Source organism: Littorina saxatilis, linkage group LG2 (assembly GCF_037325665.1).
Source record: "Littorina saxatilis isolate snail1 linkage group LG2, US_GU_Lsax_2.0, whole genome shotgun sequence".
Taxonomy (NCBI): domain Eukaryota; kingdom Metazoa; phylum Mollusca; class Gastropoda; order Littorinimorpha; family Littorinidae; genus Littorina; species Littorina saxatilis.
Genome location: NC_090246.1, coordinates 81,139,696 through 81,161,299, shown reverse-complemented (window position 1 = coordinate 81,161,299; position 21,604 = coordinate 81,139,696). Strand labels below are relative to the sequence as shown.

Below are 21,604 nucleotides of genomic sequence, written 5' to 3'. Positions count from 1 at the left end.
GGTTGGCTTATTCTGCCCCGACAAACAAAACAAAACAGGCCTTCACTCCCCACCTCCCTCCTTTAAATTACGTCGCAGCAATCGCACGGATGGATGCGCTCACAAGTGCTTTCCCCGTCTCTGTGAATGTGAAAAGTTTATATTTTTTTACACCTCTTTGACCGCTGCCAATCACTCCAACAAGACTTCCGCAACCTACACACCACAGGAGCTCCTGTGCTACACACCCTTGTCAACGAACACAAACTGAAACCCCATGAGTTTTTTTTTTTTTAGATAAACATTGCACGCTTCAATGGAAGCTAGCATACACCCTGTGTCTCTCAATATATAAGGCTGAAATAGGATATCTGTTTTAAAAACCCTGATCTCTGTTCCTCCTTCCCACCCCTCAATACTCTCTCACGCCGAGCTTTTTCTTCTTCATTGTATTATTTTTCCAGTTATGTATTTACTTACCTATTCAGCCACAAATATAACAATATTCCACATAAAAAATATAAAAAAATAAGCCTACAAAACCGCTCCAGTCCAACCATATTCCGCGTACACAATCTTCACTTCCATCCCCATTTTGAAACATCGCAACAGACTTCCAGATATGATTATAACACGACCATATGTGTTCTCTGGTTGCATGTTTGTTCAGTGTCTTTGTCCCCACATAAAGCATATTAACTCTACCTGTCCTAAAGCCAGTTGCAGTTCTAAGAGGACGTTAAAACTAGTTATCATCATCACACACACACACACACACACACACACACACACACACACACAGACACACACATAAACACACACACACACACACACACACACGCACGCACACACACACACACACACATATATATATATATATGAAAAATCCCATGTATGTTTTATGATTGTTGTTTTGGTCTGAATACAATTTGGAATCTTACTACACTCATAGACCTATATTAATACAGGTCCCTGCTACAGTACTCTTGTTGATTTTACATTTAAGTTGTTGTCAGAAGTATTTTGTTCGTCGGTTCGTGTCTGGTGCGTGTGGTTTGAATGCCGCCCTGACAAAATTAATGTCTTTTAAAAACACATTCACGGTAACATCTTCGACGCAGACACAGACAGTTAGGAAGGGCTCCTAATATGGACCACTTTTTGTTTCATGCTGATAACTAGCTTGTTTTCTTGCGAAGAAGTTTTATTTTGTGTTTGGTAGTCCTTCTCTCTTAGGTTGGCCGTTAGGCCTAATTAGAGTGAAATAGCTTTGATAGACATTCAGCAAAAATTAAATACATACAAAATCACAAATGGTACATATTAGGAGCCTGGGCGCCTAATATGGACCAGTGAAGCGGCCTTCACGAATCACTGTAAAAAAAAAGCCCCCTATACTTCAAAATAGCATGATACAACTTAGTGTACAAGTCAGACTAATTCAAATAATGCTTTAGATTGATCTGTTTCGGGTTGATGAGAGCATTATTTGAAGAACACCAGGAAACTAAAGAAGCTTATCAAAAACAGAGTGAAAATAAGTAAAATTATCAACTTGCACGAAAAGAAGACTTTTTGTTATTTTTTTTTTAAACTGATCTCGAGGGCTAGTAATAGGTTATTTCCAGCAAGCTTCTTAATGAATTAATGAAAAAAGCCTTTAGCTTCTTTTTCTTCGATTTGTTGAAGGTGGTCCATATTTTAGGGGACTCGCACATACTTTGAGATTTTGCTATTGATTTTTTGTTTGAAGTAGAAACTTGGGGTCAACACTGCTAAAATGTAACAAATGCGGCCTTAGCTGTCATAGCAATTTTTGTGTGAAAGCTTTGGCTGTGAACAGAAACGAGTCCGTTTTAGGCAGCACATTTAGAGTGAACGCTGCCAAAAGTGAAAAAAAGAGAAAAAGCCTAACAGTTTTGAGATTTGTGTTTCTGCAACTGTTTTGACATGTGCAAGTTATCCAGAGAGGGTGAATACAGCGATGACTTTGTCCGCACGTCGCTGGGCATATCAGCGCAGTTCAACGTTGCCAGAGACCAAAGAAGCGCTTTACTCAGGTCGCAGCGCGCGGCGGCTCACTGGAGGAATGTTTGAAAACTATCTGTGCTCGACTGCCAGCAGACCACAGGCACATTACACCCACTAAAGTTTGGACTTGTACTGGCAGAGAGCGAATGCAAATTCTTGTAGGCATACACAGACGCAACATAGCATATACAGACAATAACACCCACAACACTTCAACAGCATATGAAAGGAATAACAAGTCGCGTAAGGCGAAAATACAACATTTAGTCAAGTAGCTGTCGAACTCACAGAATGAAACTGAACGCAATGCCATTTTTCAGCAAGACCGTATACTCGTAGCATCGTCAGTCCACCTCTCATGGCAAAGGCAGTGAAATTGACAAGAAGAGCGGGGTAGTAGTTGCGCTAAGAAGGATAGCACGCTTTTCTGTACCTCTCTTTGTTTTAAGTTTCTGAGCGTGATTTTAATCCAAACATATCATATCTATATGTTTTTGGAATCAGGAACCGACAAGGAATAAGATGAAAGTGTTTTTAAATTGATTTCGACAATTTAATTTTGATAATAATTTTTATATATTTAATTTTCAGAGCTTGATTTTAATCCAAATATAACATATTTATATGTTTTTGGAATCAGAAAATGATGGAAAATAACATGAACGTAAATTTGGATCGTTTTATAAATTTTTATTTTTTTTACAATTTTCAGATTTTTAATGACCAAAGTCATTATTAATTTTTAAGCCACCAAGCTGAAATGCAATACCGAAGTCCGGGCTTCGTCGAAGATTATTTGACCAAAATTTCAACCAATTTGGTTGAAAAATGAGAGCGTGACAGTGCCGCCTCAACTTTCACGAAAAGCCGGATATGACGTCATAAAAGACATTAATAAAAAAAATAAAAAAAACGTATGGGGATTTCATACCCAGGAACTCTCATGTCAAATTTCATAAAGATCGGTCCAGTAGTTTAGTCTGAATCACTCTACACACACACAGAGACAGACACACACACACACACACACACACACACACGCGCACGCACGCACATACACCACGACCCTCGTCTCGATTCCCCCTCTACGTTAAAACATTTAGTCAAAACTTGACTAAATGTAAAAATAAATCCGCAAATCGCGCACAATACACCAGTTAGAAAAACAAGGAGTACCAAAGCGGCGTGCAGAAACTAAACTGACTCAGAGACTGAGAAGAAACATTTATCACACGATGTGGATAGCAAACATTAAAATAAAACAGATAAGTCAAGCAAAAAATAAACACAAATATCGAAAACACAATAAGCAAAGGTAAAGAAAACAAGTCGCGTAAGGCGAAAATACAACATTAATTTTAGTCAAGTAGCTGTCGAACTCACAGAATGAAACTGAACGCAATGTAACGCAGCAAGACCGCATTCTCGTAGCATCGTCAGTCACCCGCTCACGGCAAAGACAGTGAAATTGACAAGAAGAGCGGGGTAGCAGTTGCGCTCAGAAGGATAGCACGCTTTTCTGTACCTCTCTTTGTTTTAACTTTCTGAGCGTGTTTTTAATCCAAACATATCATATCTATATGTTTTTGGAATCAGGAACCGACAAGGAATAAGATGAAAGTGTTTTTAAATTGATTTCGAAAATGTAATTTTCATATTAATTTTTATATATTTAATTTTCAGAGCTTGTTTTTAATCCAAATATAACATATTTATATGTTTTTGGAATCAGCAAATGATGGAGAATAAGATGAATGTAAATTTGGATCGTTTTTAAAAAAAAATATTTTTTTTTACAATTTTCAGATTTTTAATGACCAAAGTCATTAATTAATTTTTAAGCCACCAAGCTGAAATGCAATACCGAAGTCCGGGCTTCGTCGAACATTACTTGATCAAAATTTCAACCAATTTGGTTGAAAAATGAGGGCGTGACAGTGCCGCCTCAACTTTCACGAAAAGCCGGATATGACGTCATCAAAGACAGTTATCAAAAAAATGAATAACGTATGGGGATATCATACCCAGGAACTCTCATGTCAAATTTCATAAAGATCGGTCCAGTAGTTTAGTCTGAATCGCTCTACACACACACACAGACAGACACACACACACACACACACGCACATACACCACGACCCTCGTCTCGATTCCCCCCTCTACGTTAAAACATTTACGGTCAAAACTTGACTAAATGTAACAAAAAGATATGCCTGCCGACAGTCAGTGTGTGAGTGCGTGGTTTGTGCGTCAGCGGGGTGTGTGTGTGTGTGTGTGTGTGTGTGTGTGCGCGCGTGCATGCGTGCGTAGGCTACGTTCTTGCGTGTGTGCGTTCGAATGAGAAAGAAGAGAGAGAGAGGATTGAAGAATGAGGTCACGCTCTCTGTCACATGAATACATATATACACACACTGAAGGCTACCTCGGACACGAACACTTGCCAACAACTGTGGTTGGACATGCTTTTGAAATGGAATATTTTTTCGACATGATTTCTGGACATACGAATCCCGCTGTGTTGCCTACTGATGTTGCGAATGATGAAGGTTTTGAGTTGACTGACCTTGAGGATGTATTGCATCAGGCGTTTATCGTCTCAAATTATATCCTTGCTACTTTTCAGGACGGTCAACTAATAATAATAATAATAATAATACGAATATTTATAACGCGCACATATCTCACCAACAGGCGACTCAAGGCGCACATACACTCATTCACACACACGGAGACTTAAAGTCACTAGCACACACACACCATCAACCATTAAAATATGTACCTGTAGTTATTCAGGGTGGGATGGGGTGGGCAGTGTAGAATGCATGGATTATTTGGAAAAAAGGAATGTCTTAAGTGCAGATTTGAATGATTCGAGGGACTGTTGTTGACGGAGGGGGAGAGGTAGTGTGTTCCATTGGCTAGGTGCTTGGAAAGAAAATGAGCATTCATGGTAACTTGGATAGTCAAAGTTTTTATTTGTTTGATTCCCATCAAAGAAACAGAAATGGTAACCATTCTTCAAATGGCGCTGCAGTTTTGATGTCATCAAGTTAATTCCTTTGCAGAATTGATTGATTTTCTCAAAAGCCATTATCAATGTGTTTATCAATTAACACCTGTTCATTTCTGTCCAACTGCAATGCAAACTCAATGTGGAGGAAACAAGGATTCATTACAAACAAGTCATCCCTGTACATCAACAGATTTATGTACCTCAATCAATACTGCTGGTATGAGTGACAGGAATCTAAAAGAAACAAGTCGCGTAAGGTGAAAATACAATATTTAGTCAAGTAGCTGTCGAACTCACAGAATGAAAGTGAACGCAACGCAACGCAGCAAGACCGTATACTCGTAGCATCGTCACTCCACCGCCCGTGGCAAAGGCAGTGCACGTGGAATTGACAAGAAGAGCGGGGTATTCGTTGCGCTGAGAAGGATAGCACGCTTTTCTGTACCTCTCTTCGTTTTAACTTTCTGAGCGTGTTTTTAATCCAAACATATCATATCTATATATTTTTGGAATCAGGAACCGACAAGGAATAAGATGAAAGTGTTTTTAAATTGATTTCGAAAAAAAAAATTTGATAATAATTTTTATATATTTAATTTTCAGAGCTTGTTTTTAATCCGAATATAACATATTTATATGTTTTTGGAATCAGCAAATGATGGAGAATAAGATAAACGTACATTTGGATCGTTTTATAAATTTTTATTTTTTTTTACAATTTTCAGATTTTTAATGACCAAAGTCATTAATTAATTTTTAAGCCACCAAGCTGAAATGCAATACCGAACCCCGGGCTTCGTCGAAGAGTACTTGACCAAAATTTCAACCAATTTGGTTGAAAAATGAGGGCGTGACAGTGCCGCCTCAACTTTCACGAAAAGCCGGATATGACGTCATCAAAGACATTTATCAAAAAAATGAAAAAAACTTTCGGGGATTTCATACCCAGGAACTCTCATGTCAAATTTCATAAAGATCGGTCCAGTAGTTTAGTCTGAATCGCTCTACACACACACACACACACACACACACACACACGCACACACACACACACGCACGCACATACACCACGACCCTCGTTTCGATTCCCCCTCGATGTTAAAATATTTAGTCAAAACTTGACTAAATATAAAAACAACCAAACGCAAATCTACTACTACTTCTACGACTCGTTTGAATGTAAAACAGAAATGTAACACTGTCTGTGACAATGACGGTTCTACGATTCGTTTGAATGACGGTATAGATCGAACCTTAACCCACAACTACGAAAATTTGTGTCAGACTTTTTTGAACAGGAAAATATGCCTCTGTTCAACAGTAACCAACACATGGAAGATGTTTTTGAAACTTACAGAAATGTAACACTAGCCTATCTGTGACAATGTTGCTTTTGAATTGAACCCACATTTGTTGAACAGGAGAGAATGTTCCTGTTCAACAGTGCCCAAAACACTGAATCTGACGTTTTTGAATCTTTTCTGTCATCTAACTGAATCTGACGTTTTTGAATCTTTTCTGTCATCTAACCCAATTGCTCATGACTTCATCGATCTTGAACATGCCTACTTTTCAAAGAAAGACAGACAAAGCGAAATCTGCATGTTAGCCATCTGCCTGAAATGGTCAATGCACTTTTGTAAAATTGTCACAGCTGTTATATGCACTTTTGTGAAATGGTCAGTGCTGTTGTGCACTTATGCAAAACTTGGTGCTGTGCTGTTAACATTTGAACAAAATGCATTTTGTTCAAATGTTTAGTGCAACTTGCTACTATATAATCGCTGTATGCGCTTTGTGGTAATAATGCACTTTTGTCAAAAGTTTGCGCTAAATGTTGGCACTATGCATCATTGTTGGAGCACCCTCCTGTAGTAGATGCACCATGCATAAAAATGTACTGTGAAATGTTTCGTGTAAATTATTGTCACAATAATGTTTTGTGCGCCCCCATGTATGTGTTCTGTGCTAATAATGCACGGTTGTGAAATGTCCGTACACATTTTGTGGCACTATGTAATTGTTAGTGCACCCTCCTGCGGATGCTTCGTGCTAAAATTGCACTTCCATTAAAATATTGTACGCTCATGTCAACTGGTACTATATTTTCAATTGTTTCTCTGTCAATTTCAGATGTTTGTTTCCAATTACTTCAGTATCTCCCTGTTGCAATTCCAGGTGATTCATTATGCATGTGCCAATCAGTTTGAGGTGTTTAATTCTGATTCCTGTATTTACAGTGTAAAATTAAAACTATTGTTTTCAAACATTCCTATGACACCTGGTAATGGTTCTGTGTTTTTTTGTAATTTGTATTTTGTTTTTCTGCAATAAATATTTGAAATGGATCTGAGACTGACTTACTACTTTTAGCACTCTTTTTCACCACATTCCCACGTACAGATATTGCAATATCAACTCTTCCTTTCTACCTGTTTCAAACAAGCTCTATTTTTTAATTAAAAAGTTTTTTTTTCTTGTGGCTGTTTGATCAATTATGGCAAGCATTGACTGAAATAAACCATTTATATATATCCAGCACAACATGCAATTCATTAACTTTTGACCCTAACCTTTAACACTTCCCAAAATAAATCTTTGGTGGACATTGCATCGACGCTGTTCATTTTGAATGAACATTTTTCTTGTTAGATCAGTGGTCTATGCCGGCGCATAGTTGTGACTGGATCAACTCGCTGCGCTCGCGGTAAGTGCTGACAACCGGAAGAAAGCTGCATTCCGAAAAAAGTCACTTCCGTTTCGCCATTTTTCGATGATGCCAGAGAAGTGAACCATGATTTCAAGATGCCCGGTGCAAATTGTTGTATGCCTGGATGCAGCGTGAGCTCACTAAGATCTTCAACGCTTATAACTTTCCATGGTATACCAAACGGAAAAGCGGATGCCGAATGGAGAGCTGCTCTTCCACAAAATCAACCGTGCTGACAAGCTTTTCAACCCGAAGAATGCGAGGATGTTCCCGACATTTCAAAGAAACATGCTTCAAATACGGTACGTAAAAAAACTAGTAATATAGCGAAAATAAGCTTTCATCTGATTGTCTGTGCTGTGTTGTTTTGCTTGTAATGCTTCAAGTGACGAAGCTCTAGTAGTATCAATCAATCAGTATGAAGCTTAGACTTAGTACTTGTACTGAACTTGTAGTAACTAGTACTTTTACAGCTCGCAGACAAAAAATAACACAATCGTATTCTGAATCATACATTGACAAAGGCGTAATTCTGAGCTATAATTATTAGGTAATGGGGGAAAAAACCACTCTTTGTTCTTGTGATAATGTGTTTTTGAATATATTCTAGTAAACTTCTGGGTTAGAAGTAGAACTTAGATTTCTTTTGTTGTTTTACTCGGTCACTGAGTCAGTCTTGTTCATTCTTGACAGATTTGCAGTAGTGTGTTTTACTAATTCTTGTTTCTATTTCAATAGATCTAAATGTATAGGTCTGTTTAGTTAATTTAACTTATAATTTCGACTCAGCATTTTGAACATTTTCTTTGCATGTTTTTTTGCTGGGCCTACAGGCAAGCGAGCACTCATTCCAGGAAGTCTGCCAACCAACCATGTGCTACAGAAGTCAGTAGAAACACCAAAGACTCCAGCCAGGAAACCCCCAGTGAGTAAAAATTGCTGTTATTTGCCCAGTATAGTATGCTATTAGTGATACTGATAGTGATAATATGCTACTTGTAACTCTTTTGTGAGTACCGGTACATGTATACTGGGTGTTTTCTCAGTTTTGTCCGCTGTCAGTGTGAGATTTATATTGTGGTATAACCTGTTTTTCTAGTTTCATGGTTTAGCCACGACTCACTTTGAATGAGGGTCATCTGCCAGGCATTTAGCTGATTATCTGATAAGTGATATTTTTTAATTTGCTATTTATAAATTACAGTTATACTAGTAAACTAACACTGTCGCACAAAGTATGTGACTTTAAAAAAAGATTTGTTTGAAATCATGTGAGCTCTGTCCACTAGATGATGGAGAAGGGAATTTTTCCAGTTGAGTCTGCAACATGGATTTTTTCTCTCTCGGATAACAAATACAGTATGGTAGGAAAAATTTAGGGTTGGTGTGGCGATAACTTCTTCTTCTGCGTTCGTGGGCTGAAACTCCCATGTACACTCGTGTTTTTACGTGTATGACCGTTTTTACCCCGCCATTTAGGCAGCCACACGCCGCTTTCGGAGGAAGCATGCTGGGTATTTTCGTGTTTCCATAACCCACCGAACTCTGACATGGATTACAGGATCTTTTCCGTGCGCACTTGGTCTTGTGGTTGCGTGTACAGTAGTACCTGCCATATCCGGTCACCCATTAGTCATTGCAAAGGTGACCGCAAATATCAGGTGGCTGTTCATTACAGGCCCCCTCCTCCTCCAAAAAAACCCAAAAAACACGATCAAGTTTTCATGAAGAAAAGAAAGCGATCATCCACGAGCCGCCGATTCATTGTCTCTGTTAGTTTTGCTTTCGTTTATACATCTTAATTATTTGCGTGTTTAACTCGATCGTCTTGGCTAAGCTATTGTTTCGTATGTTTCTATGTGTGTTGTTTGGATTATTATATATGTATTTGAGTGTCAGATAAACAAGTGTTTCAAACTCACATCAGCTGTGATCGATCCGGAAGTGACTGCCGTAAATGTACATGTATGCGCATGTCTGTATTTACAGTTTGCGCATGCGTAAGTATTCATGTCGTCTGCTCGTGCTGTGCCGTCTGTGCACACAACACACACACACACACACACACCACAGGCGCTCGCCCGCGAAAGTGACAAGTGGCCGTTAAGTGGCCGCTCCTGTCGAGTAAGAGGGGCACCTTAGGGCAAAAATCAGTGACCGTTGACCGCGTCAGACAGGTTAACGGCCATTAAGAGTCAATTATAGAAGGAAAACTCATTAGTCATGGGAAAGCTGGCCGCTCCGGGTAGGTTCACGCCCACGAAAGGGCCGGAAATGGAAGGGACTACTGTACACACGAAGGGGGATAAGTCACTAGCAGGTCTGCACACAAGTTGACCTGGGAGATCGGAAAAATCTCCACTCTTAACCCACCAGGCGGCCGCAGCCGGGATTCGAACCCTCGACCTTCCGATTACGAGGCCGACGTCTTACCACCCCGCCACAGCGCCCGTCGTGTGGCGATAACAATAAAGATATGTCATAGTGACTTGACTAATTGATTTGAATTCTGCTGCAGGTCAGTCGCCCCCCACCTCCTGGTTGCCTACTACAACTTCGAGGAAATACGACAGGACACCCTTCAGCTTGCTGCACCATGGTGTCTCTTGGAGAACAGCAAGGAACAGATACAGGTGGGAATAACCGAAGCCAGCCAAGTGAAACTGTTGTCCTCTACGTTATGATTACGTACTCCAGCAGACATCAACTTGTGGTCGACGTGCGTGGGTTTTGCTCAAAATACGTAAGTATTCGTCAGTGTTTGGCTTCTCGAATTAAGTTTCAACTTAATCTCTGTCTCGAACCACAGGCGGAAGGTATCGTTCACTGGACCACTACTTACATAGAAAGACTATACTGAACGAATCGTCGGTAAGCTTACCACACTGTCATACTGTCATACTCATAGTGATATCACTGATACATTTGTACAGGTATTAAAACATGGCTGTTTGCTGAAAAAATCGTTGTGAAAAATTGTAATGTCTCTGAAGTTTGATTCAGTCCGTCATTCATTTTGATGGGAAGTCAACCCTTGGTGAGGCTAATACTAATATTGTTTTGATCTGTATTCTGCCAGTGCCATTGCCAACTGCCATTGTTGTTCTTGTGGAGTTCTAGAACAAGCTCTGGTTTGAATGACCAGCTAAAATTAATGCTGATAGTAAATAAGTACATTATTTTTGCATTAGCGGGGTATACAAAATATTTTATTAAAAAAATACCGCATGGTTTTGCTTGATCAAATCATTTATCAGCTAACAATATGCTTTTATTTCAGTTGGACCTGACTTGAGCATGATTCCGTTGTCTCCGCAACAACAGCTTGATTGAGATACAGGCATGTCCAGTTTTCAGCAAGTGCAGGCTGAGTGTGAAGATCTGATTGCTGATCTAGACACAACATAAGCTGCTTGACACTATTCCAAGGTAAGCGAGAAGCTTTGAAAATAGTTACTTTAATTCAGTAATGCGTAATTATGTATGCAATACTCCTGCTGGTGAGTTCACTACAAACAGGTACTACATTAGAACTAGAAGAATAGGTTCCACAAGAACATTTCTGACTGTTGATGCCACTAAAACTCTCGTTACATCCTGCATTCTGTGTAGATTAGATTACAGCAAATCCCTTCTCATAGGCTGCCCTGACTCCACTCTCCAACCCTTGCAAAAAGTACAACACTCTGCAGCACTCCTCTCATGAAAGAACTTCACTGGCTTCCTGTGTCTCAACGTATTAGGTATAAAGCTGCCTGCTTCTGCTACAAGATCATCTCTGAATCGGCACCTGCCTATCTTTCGGAACTGGTCTCCCTCTCGCACCCTTCATTCTTCTGCTGATGCTCGACTTCTCCGTCAAGGTTGCTTTAAACGCAAGGCTCATGGCTTCCGCACGTTTTCATATCATGGCCCTCAGTTATGGAATTCACTCCCCTTTCTATTACGTCACTCTCCATACATTTCATCTTTTAAGTCCAATTTGAAAACTCACTTGTTCCAACAACATTACGGATAGTTCCTTAGGCCAAACAAAAAAATAGTCTGTTTACGGTAACATCGGCCCAAAAAATAGGGTCGGTAGGTCGGGATTTTTTTTTTCTCCAAAAAACATCAAATTATTTTGCCAAAAAACAAACTTTGTTTTAAAATTTTGATTTTTTTTTTTTTCCCCAAATGCCAAAAAAAAGTCTAGGGTCGCGCAAAAAAATAGGGTCGGTCGGGATACCGTAAACAGACTTCTTTTTTTTTTGGCCTTAGCATAGAGTCTGGGGATGTGAGATGTGCATGATGTGTTGTTTGAATCTGACAGTGATTGTATGAATTTTTTATACACGTATTGTTGTCACGCGCTTTGAACTTCTGATAAGGCGCTTTATAAATGCCCGCTATTATTATTATTATTATAAGTAGATACACACTTGTAAACTTATGTTAGTTTTCACACGTGAGCATGAAGTGCCTTTATGAGAAATGTATAGTGGCTTGCAATATTGAATTTGAGGGATGTTTGCAGTTATGTAATATATTAGCACAGCTCAGTTTTCTTCAGGGTTCCGTGAGAACAGTGAAATTCTCCTTTGAGGACTGAAAAATATCTTGGATAATTGGTCTTAATTGGGGGGGGGGGGGGGGGGGGGGGGGGGGGTGGAGATTTAAAACATAAGTACATTCACATGTGTTTTTCATTTTCACTGTGTAAAGGTGGGGAGGTCCTTCTCTACTTGTTTCTTTGTTTTCCCATTGACATATATTTTGTTCTTGTCTATATTTTTTACATAGGTGCTGTCCTCATCCCCAGCCGACTGTTTCCGCTGAAGCCGTGAAGGATGCTTCTTCATGTAGGCGTGGACATCTTTTTCGTCGCCGTGCAAGGCTTCCAGTTCCAGTACCATATAATTTTGTGAATACTCTGGGGACCTGTCATCAACTTTGGAAGGACGCTTTATTTTAACACTTTGTACCCCATCTATGTTGACCAAGATTTTTTAAGCCGAGACCAGCTGTGCTGCAGCAGGTCACTCAGAATTGTAGAAACAGTATCAACAGGCTAGAATCCTGGCGTTAGATCAACGTTACAGGAAGCGACTGAAGCTAACAGTCTAAGCAGGATGCAGATATGTGCCGAATGATAACAGATGCAATGTACATAGTGACTGTGTGTACCTGGGAGACAAGGAGTTAAGACCACATCTGAACTGAGGATTTAGTCTCTCCATAATCAAACGCTGAAGAAGATTTCAGAATGAACTTTGTTAGATAAATTATGGTTGTTATGATCGTCACATTTTAGGTCCCCCCCTTCCCCCCTTTTCAAACTTCCCCGCTTTTCAGACCTTACATTTTTGGATTTTCTGTTCACAACCTGTTGTACATTTACCTAGATATTAAGCAGATTTCCTCCTTTATAAGACCAGCTTATTTTTTTTATTCTTGGAGGCCTGAAAAGGGTGTTTGGAAGGACACTGTATTTGTTTGTTCGAAATTCAGAATTCAAATAATTCTTCATCAACGAGTTATTACTGCCTCACCATAGCAGTTAGGCCAGTCTTACTAACTCTTACTTTTATTAATGTGCCGTGATGCAAAGACGTTGAGCAGTTTTCAGATGTTTATGAATCTAGGGCTTTCAAAATTTACTGACATACAATACAATACAATACAATAAAATAACTTTATTAATCTCTAAAAGAGAAATTGCATTGCTGAGCTTTTGTGTCCGTAATAATAACATACATAAAACATTCAAAAATAAACATTTGTTCTTTGTCATGCATACATTCTTGTGTTCTTATACATTTCTTCATGTTGGACTCCATGACTCCATGACATCCAAACATGAAGTTCAGTTACCCCTTTTTGAGTCACTTGAGAAAAAGTGACTCTATGTAATCGGTCAGTGTTAGTCTGTCCGGCCGGCCGTCCGTCCGGCCGGCCGGCCGTAGACACCACCTTAACGTTGGACTTTTCTCGGAAACTATCAAAGCGATCGGGCTCATATTTTGTTTAGTCGTGACCTCCAATGACCTCTACACTTTAACGATGGTTTCGTTGACCTTTGACCTTTTTCAAGGTCACAGGTCAGCGTCAAAGGAAAAATTAGACATTTTATATCTTTGACAAAGTTCATCGGATGTGATTGAAACTTTGTAGGATTATTCTTTACATCAAAGTATTTACATCTGTAGCCTTTTACGAACGTTATCAGAAAAACAAGGGAGATAACTAGCCTTTTCTGTTCGGCAACACACAACTTAACGTTGGGCTTTTCTCGGAAACTATAAAAGTGACCGGGCTCAAATTTTATGTGAACGTGACTCATTGTGTTGTGAATAGCAATTTCTTCCTGTCCATCTGATGCCTCATATAATATTCAGAACTGCGAAAGTGACTCGATCGAGCGTTTGCTCTTCTTGTTAACTTTGAAGGTCACATTGTGGGCGAATTTTTAGCAAAAAGTTGGAACATGGTATGACTGTTCTTACTCACAAGGGAAGTGATTTTGTTATTTACTGATTTTCATTTTGTGTGGCCTTCTTTCACCCATTTAATCATTCATAAATGTTCATGCCCAAGGGAAGTAATTCACATATATCTATGGCCAATGTTTTCACAGGGCATCTATAGTGTGGATGAACACTGTCTCCACTCAAAATAGTCCTTTGCTATTGTACATTGTGAATCAGCATTTTTGTTTTTGTCCTGTTTGAATAAAGTGCAATCATTTTACAACCAAAGTGTTAATGTTAAAGATGTTTACATAATGTGTGAAGGATGATGCATTTGAAAACTAATATTGTTAAATGTAAATTGACCTGTGACAAGTCAGCATAGTGCAATATCCAAGCATGAAACCCGCACACAATTCCCAAACAACATGCTTTCTTTTCCACAAAATTCCATCCAGTGGAAAACAATTATGTGAACGTCATAACATGGTTTTTACATTAATAATCAAGCCTTACACCAACTAAAATGGTGTTAATAGGCATTTGAGCAAGCTTTAACACCAACATAACATGGAGTTAATAGGCATTTGAGCAAGCTTTAACACCAACATAACATGGGGTTTTGCATGTTATACCAGCAATAACATGATGTTAATCACATTACAAGCAAGCTGTAACACCACCAAAACAAGCAGTTTTGCAAGTTAAGTCTACGATAACATGATGTTAATCACATTACAAGCAAGCTGTAACACCACCAAAACAAGCAGTTTTGCAAGTTAAGTCTACGATAACATGATGTTAATCACATTACAAGCAAGCTGTAACACCACCAAAACAAGCAGTTTTGCAAGTTAAGTCTACGATAACATGATGTTACTTGGCGTTAAACCAAAGCTTTAATGCCATCAAAACTTGGAATTTTTGCATGTTACAGACATGCTGTAACATGGTTTAACATGATGTTTTGACCGTCGCAAAACGCGCTGAAATTCCAGGCAATTTCGCTGCGATAACTTCAACAAAATCCAATCAAAATCTGGCGTTGTCGTGAACACCAAAATGTGATAAACCCATTGAAACTTGAAGTTTTGTTGGGATTTTGAGTAGTTTTGTAAGATACAAAACGCCACTTTTCGCCCAGTGTTTTCGCTGTCGGAGAATCTCATCAAAGGTGATGGCTGGGAAATGACTTGGGTGGGTGCCGTCGCATTGGTCGTTATAATCCAGGTTTCCACACTAAGTGAACTTGAAACTGTGCTCTCTCTCTCTCTCTCTCTCTCTCTCTCTCTCTCTCTCTCTCTCTCTCTCTCTCTCTCTCTCTCTTCTCTCTGTCTCTGTCTCTCTCTCCATCTCTCTCTCTCCATCTCTCTCTCTCTCCCTCTCTCTCTCCCTCTCTCTCTCTCTCTCCCTCTGTCTCTCTCTCTCTCTCTCTCTCTCTCTCTCTCTCTCTCTCTCTCTCTCTCTCTTTGGATCTCTCTTGTTCATATTCGCTCTGTCTCTGTCTGTCTGTCTCTCTCTCTCCCTCTGTCTCTTCAGTATCTCTCTCACTCTCTCTCCGTCTTTTCTTCTCTCTCTCTCTTATCCTATCTCTATCTTTTCCTCTCCTCCCTCTCTTTCCCTCTCTCTCTTTCCCTCTCTCTCTCTTTTCCTCTTTCCCTCCCTCTCTCTTTCTCTCTTTCCCTCTTTCCAACTCCTCACCCTCACTCTCTCTCTCTCAACTGGGAAAAAATCGAGCACAGGGTCAGTCCGTCTGCCTCTCCGTATTCCCGGGTGTGTTTGCGTGTGTGGCTAGCCAGACCATGAAGTGTACCAGTGCCAGACTTTGACAGACTGGATGACGTGTACCTCCATTTAAAAAAAACACCCAATGACTCCGTCCCACTCGCTATCAGTATCATGCAGATAACTCTAATCGCAGCACTCCCATTTTCCGCGACACTGCACGTGCATGCATAGAGATAACACAGCAACAATTAAACTATTTAACCCTGCCATACGCCAGCCACCCCCCCCCCCCCCCCCCCCCCCTCCTACACGCAGACACCTTACAGTCCAGGGATTCTTCTTCTTCTTCTGCGTTCGTGGGCTGAAACTCCCACGTACACTCGTGTTTTTTGCACGAGTGGAATTTTACGTGTATGACCGTTTTTACCCCGCCATTTAGGCAGTCATACGCCGTTTTCGGAGGAGTCCAGGGATTAACCGATTAGTGCCTGTGGCCGAACTACACCCCTACACGGCGCCACCTAACGAACAATTAATTTTTGCTTACTAGCTACTCATTGGGTTGACGCCTCGAAAACTAGCATCGTTGGCCCAAGTCTCGAAACCCGAGTCGACTTATCTCCCTTCCCGAGGCGCTCTCTTGAGAAGGAGACTGAAAGAGATGCAGCGTGTCATAGGGACGTGTAGATAAAAGACAGCTTATTTAATTAAGCGCAAAAAGGGGTCGTGGCCTGTAGTTTTTTTATCCCTTCAATTAATTTACATTGCCATGCTTTCTATACAGATGTTTGCTTGTTGTAGGTGCACTTTAACAATTTGTTTATGTTTCTGAGTTTTTATCAAGTTAAGAAAATCTTTCAGGTACGAGGCAGACACCAGTTTATGTTTCCTGGTGTGTGTTGATACCACTGCCTTCAATGCCCTGCCAAGCTGATCTCAACTGGGCTGAAATAATCTTAATCAATTAGCGTAAAGATACGCAGTACGACCGTTGAGTTCAACTTTTATGCAAGTGCAAAGAGAAGAACTCTTTTCAAACTACATGTAGTAATTGTGAGTGTCCAAAGAGATATCCCACGTTGCTGGGGCGAGCATTTCTATTGTGAGATGCTGTTATTCCCAACACAATGTCAGATTTATGCACCTTGGAGCCAGTGTAGGAGGTGCGTTGGCGGGCATATAGCTTTAGAAAACATCAGCGTTTCAGACAGTGAATGCAACGCAGACACTGATATATGCAACGCCACACCTTCAGCTAATATAGTAGCATGTCTGATGTGTCCAGTCATTTTTCCACGGTTTTATAACCAAGTAACTTATAACAGAGTCGACAATTTTCTTGCACGAAGTGTATGAAAATGTCACCTTCATTAAATATGCACTGGCGCCGGGAATTATCTACAACGTGTGGGTATGCAGGAAGTGTCCGGTCGTTTTTTTACGATTGTATAGCCAAGTAACTCATAAAAAAACTCGACAGTTTTCCTGCACGGAGTCAATGAAAATGTCACCTTCATCAAATATGCACCAGTGCCGGACATATCTACAACGAATGGGAATGCAGCATATCTAAACACCTCAATTCCTCTCGTTCTCTCCTCTTTCCGCAACATTTCAGAGACCTCCGAGTATGGTGCTCTTCTTCGCTCGGCTCGCCAAGAAGGCGTGATGTATGAACTTCTTTACAACATGTTACAAAAGCAATTTGTTCTGCGATTTGCCAAGGAGCACGCGCATTAGCATTCTTTTGTGGTGGGAGGGAGAGAAGGTCTTCGGCGCAAAATGAGTGGAAGAATAACTTAGTAACTAAATAATGTTTTCTTTGTCTCGACGGTGGACCGCGTGACTGATGGTAAAAAAAAAAAAACCGACAGCAAAAACTTTGACGAACGCGAACAATAAACTTGCTGTGTAGCCCATGAGGGATGAGTGTCGCTCTTCCGGGTGACTTTCCCATTTACAAACAGCAAAATGATTCACATTTCAGGGGAAAACAAATTGAAACAGGCAAGGGTAAATAAAAGCCACGGTTTCACGTGTCGACCCACTGTCACTCAAATCTGCCTGCAGTAGTAGAAGAAGCTCCGCAAGTAGAAACTCGACACGGCGTACGTGTAGAGCCTAACCCAGCGTAAAATGCTTCATCCACTCAAAAGATACCCAAGCTGAAGCTGCTCCGAGTTGTGTGAGTAAATGAGCTGTCACAAAGTGCACGGATCGTTTGGGTCTATTTTGACGTGCGAGCAAAGAGAGCAACGGTGGAAAGTGAAAACAAAAACCACCATGTTGAAATGACAATTGCAGAGTCCCGTCCTCGGAAAGCAAAAAGCTGTCTCGTAGATTCGTAAATTGATGCGGTTCTGTCTGCACGTGACAAGTGAACAGGAGCTACCCGTCAGCGCGACAGTAAACGTGTCAACGTGACGTAACGCCGAGACCGACTTTCTGTTTACTTAGACCAGCGGGCCGTTGCGAAACGTCGCAGACTGAGAGACAGGGGAGACAACAAATCCTCTGAAACCGGAAGCTAAGAAAATATTGCGCTCTCTTCTGCTTGCAGTCAAGTCGCAAACGAATTCTTTGAAGCGATGGGCGGTTACAGTCAGGTGACAATGAGTCGAGAATATTGCCTTAAACAGAACAGTATTGTGCTTGCACTCCTCTGGAAAGGAAATGCTTTGCAAACAGTATTTTAGGTCATGCGTGTGGTCTGTTGACAGTAAGCGCGAGAAAACGCCTAATTTTCTTCCAATCGCTTCGCGAGAAAATACTTGAAGAGAAGTAGGTCTTGCGTGAAAGTCTTGCGTGAAAGTCTCGCCTGCTGTCGTTTGAAAATGTGCCCCAGATACAGCTGTGCAATGCTGCAAGCGCTCTGCACAGTAACACTTCGTAGAAACGGTTCTGCTGATGATTGTGGCGACACGGGCTTGGCGATGATTTTGTTTGTTTGTTTGTTTGTTTGCTTAACGCCCAGTCCACCACGAAGGGTGATATCAGGGCGGTGCTGCTTTGACATTTAACGTGCGCCACACACAAGACAGAAGTCGCAGCACAGGCTTCATGTCTCACCCAGTCACATTATTCTGACACCGGACCAACCAGTCCTAGCACTAACCCCATAATGCCAGACGCCAGGCGGAGCAGCCACTAGATTGCCAATTTTAAAGTCTTAGGTATGACCCGGCCGGGGTTCGAACCCACGACCTCCCGCTCACTGGGCGGACGCCTTACCACTAGGCCACCGTGTTGCGGTCCTTGGCGATGATGTCTGTGGTCGATTGTCAAACATGTTACTGGTCCTCCTCATCCTCCTGCTCCCCTCCTCCCGCTCCCCCCCCCCCTTTTTCCCCAGTTTCAAAAGAGGACATGGGAGTGAGAAAGAGAAGACCGAGAATACCACTGAGAAGAAGGAGGAACAACAGCCGGAGCCGGCCAGGAGGAGGATGAGGAGAACGAGGAGGACCAGCCAAAATATTGACAATCGACCACAGATATCATCGTCAACCCCATTTCGCCACAATCATCAGCAGAGCGGAAGGCAATATTTCTAGAGACATCCAACTCAGCTTCACAATGGATCACAAATAGCTTCGTGGTTCTGCACCGTCAACATCACGTGAACAACTCGTAACCCTGACAATGGAAATGACGACACAAAACGTCAGCAAGGAATACGATGTAGACGCCCCTGGGTGGCAGCGGCTTGCAGGCCTCATCACCAGCACATTGCTGGCAACGACCCTTGTAATGATGGACATTGTTGTCGCCACAGGACGTAAGATCGTAGGCAGCTCTTGTTGGAGAATTGTTAAACAGTGCGTGTGTTCCCCTGGTGGTTACTTTGTTGCCTGTTGGCAGCACAGGACACACAATCATTTATTGTCCATGCAATTAAACAATGGATTGGAAAGTGTGGTTTGAACTGTGAATTCGTTGTCTTTGATCGGCTCTGTGGTGTTGTTTACAATTGTGAATACCCTAGTGTTTAATAGTTGCGTTTATGTGTGTGTGTGTGTGTGTGTGTGTGTGTGTGTGTGTGTGTGTGTGTTGTTGGTGTTGTTGTTGTTGTTGTTGTTGTTGTTGTTGTTGGTTTTGCTTTTGCTTTCTCTTTTCTGTTCCCTCCTCTTCTTTCTCCCTCTCCTCATAGTTGTTATCGTTACTAGCTCCATCGGCCTCGTCCCTTCCTTCAGGAATCATCACAATTGGGGTAATTTCAGAACCAATGAAGCAATTAAATCGAACCCTTGGCGACTCTCAGTCGGAATTGGATAAGTTTGTAAACATCTGTCCATAACTCCCGAGATATCACAAGGGGAAAAACTACCACAACTTGAACACTCCGCAAACAAGTGCAGCTTTCTTATAACAACAAGACAATTACTTACTGAGACCTAAGAAACATGTCAGACTGACAGTGCCAGGTGAAGGATGAAACTGAGCGCACACTAACACCTACACTGATATCGCTACAACATACTTTGGCTAAAACTGATCCCCAAACTGAGCGCGCACTAACACTTACACTGATATCGCTACAAAATACTTAGGTTAAAACTGATCCCCAAAGTAAGCAAGCTTGCTGCTACTACCCGGACATGAAACCGTCGTGCTGAACAAACAGAGATATAATTATGCAATAACAGTATATTTTTCCGACTACAGGCATCAAAAGAAGCATTAGAATTAGAAACATAAACGAGTACTTACCTGTAAGTCGAAGTTTGTGTAGAATTCCATGATGTAGTTTACAGGAACGGAGGGATATGTGAGATGCGCATGACCGGAAACAACCATATTTTACAGACGAGATCATCTATACATAGATGATCTATTTTGATGTAATCCTCAGTCTATTAATATACAGGATTACATCTCAATAGCAAAACACCATAACAATGTTTACCAAGGGTGGGTAGAAACAGAGGGTGGGCACATATCCCTCCGTTCCTGTAAACTACATCATGGAATTCTACACAAACTTCGACTTACAGGTAAGTACTCGTTTATGTTTCTAATTCCATTTCTCGTAGTTTCCAGAAACTGCGAGATCTGTGAGATTTTAAAGTTGGCTGTTTTGCTATTGACTATACTCATTCGTACATATTTCTGACACTTCACACTGTGAATTTATGTTCGCCTTGCGTGATTTGATGTTTATTTAACATTTGCAAAGCATCAAACATCGGTCAAAAGTTTTTGACCGTCAATAAAGAAGAAAAAATATCAACATAATACTGATTGTACTGACTTTCTGTTGTCTTTGTACGTTTGTGTATTAATTTCAAAAAACAAAATTCGCTCCTGCAAAGTTCCAATAATCATACATTTTCACACACAAAATTAACCACAACTTGAATAATGAACCAACTCCAGATGAGTCTGACTTGACTCTTAGACAATGTATGCATTGTACCAACTGTTAGATTCCTGTCTGATCACTCCCTGATTCCACTTCAGGCGTTTTCTTTTACATACTTTAGAATACTGGTTTGGTCTATTCTACTCGACTTGTCAGCATTTTGCTTCTGCTGCACAGGTCTGTTGTAAAATTTATTAAATGTGGTGCATTGGACCATCCTGCCGTCTTCATTATATCCGTTAATGTCATTCCTGTCTTCAGCATAGCCGAAGAGGCTGCTCCTCTGAAGCTGTGGGGGGCAAACTGTTCTATTCCAGCTTTTCTCAACACTGTTT

The 21,604-nt window shown here is 40.8% G+C and overlaps 1 protein-coding gene across 2 annotated transcripts; it reads left to right on the top strand.

The window, feature by feature from the left end:
- Nucleotides 1-7,493: 7,493 nt before the first annotated feature.
- Nucleotides 7,494-14,470, top strand: LOC138959866 (uncharacterized). 2 transcript variants are annotated; one of them, XM_070331514.1, is made up of 5 exons: nucleotides 7,494-8,035; nucleotides 8,567-8,658; nucleotides 10,252-10,366; nucleotides 11,014-11,162; nucleotides 12,516-14,470. In XM_070331514.1, the coding sequence occupies exons 1-4, from the start codon at nucleotides 7,858-7,860 to the stop codon at nucleotides 11,064-11,066; spliced, it is 438 nt and encodes a 145-aa protein (XP_070187615.1). In that variant the 5' UTR covers nucleotides 7,494-7,857; the 3' UTR covers nucleotides 11,067-11,162; nucleotides 12,516-14,470. The 2 variants fall into 2 exon arrangements, 1 of the variants encoding a protein (XP_070187615.1); XR_011453814.1 differs by having other exon boundaries at nucleotides 7,505-8,035; nucleotides 10,252-10,476.
- Nucleotides 14,471-21,604: the final 7,134 nt, after the last annotated feature.

Coding starts and splice junctions, on each gene's coding strand:
- LOC138959866 (XM_070331514.1), top strand. CDS start 7,858: ATGCAGCGTGAGCTCACTAAGATCTTCAACGCTTATAACTTTCCATGG. Junction 8,036..8,566: donor AGAAACATGCTTCAAATACG/GTACGTAAAAAA, acceptor CTGGGCCTACAG/GCAAGCGAGCACTCATTCCA. Junction 8,659..10,251: donor CTCCAGCCAGGAAACCCCCA/GTGAGTAAAAAT, acceptor ATTCTGCTGCAG/GTCAGTCGCCCCCCACCTCC.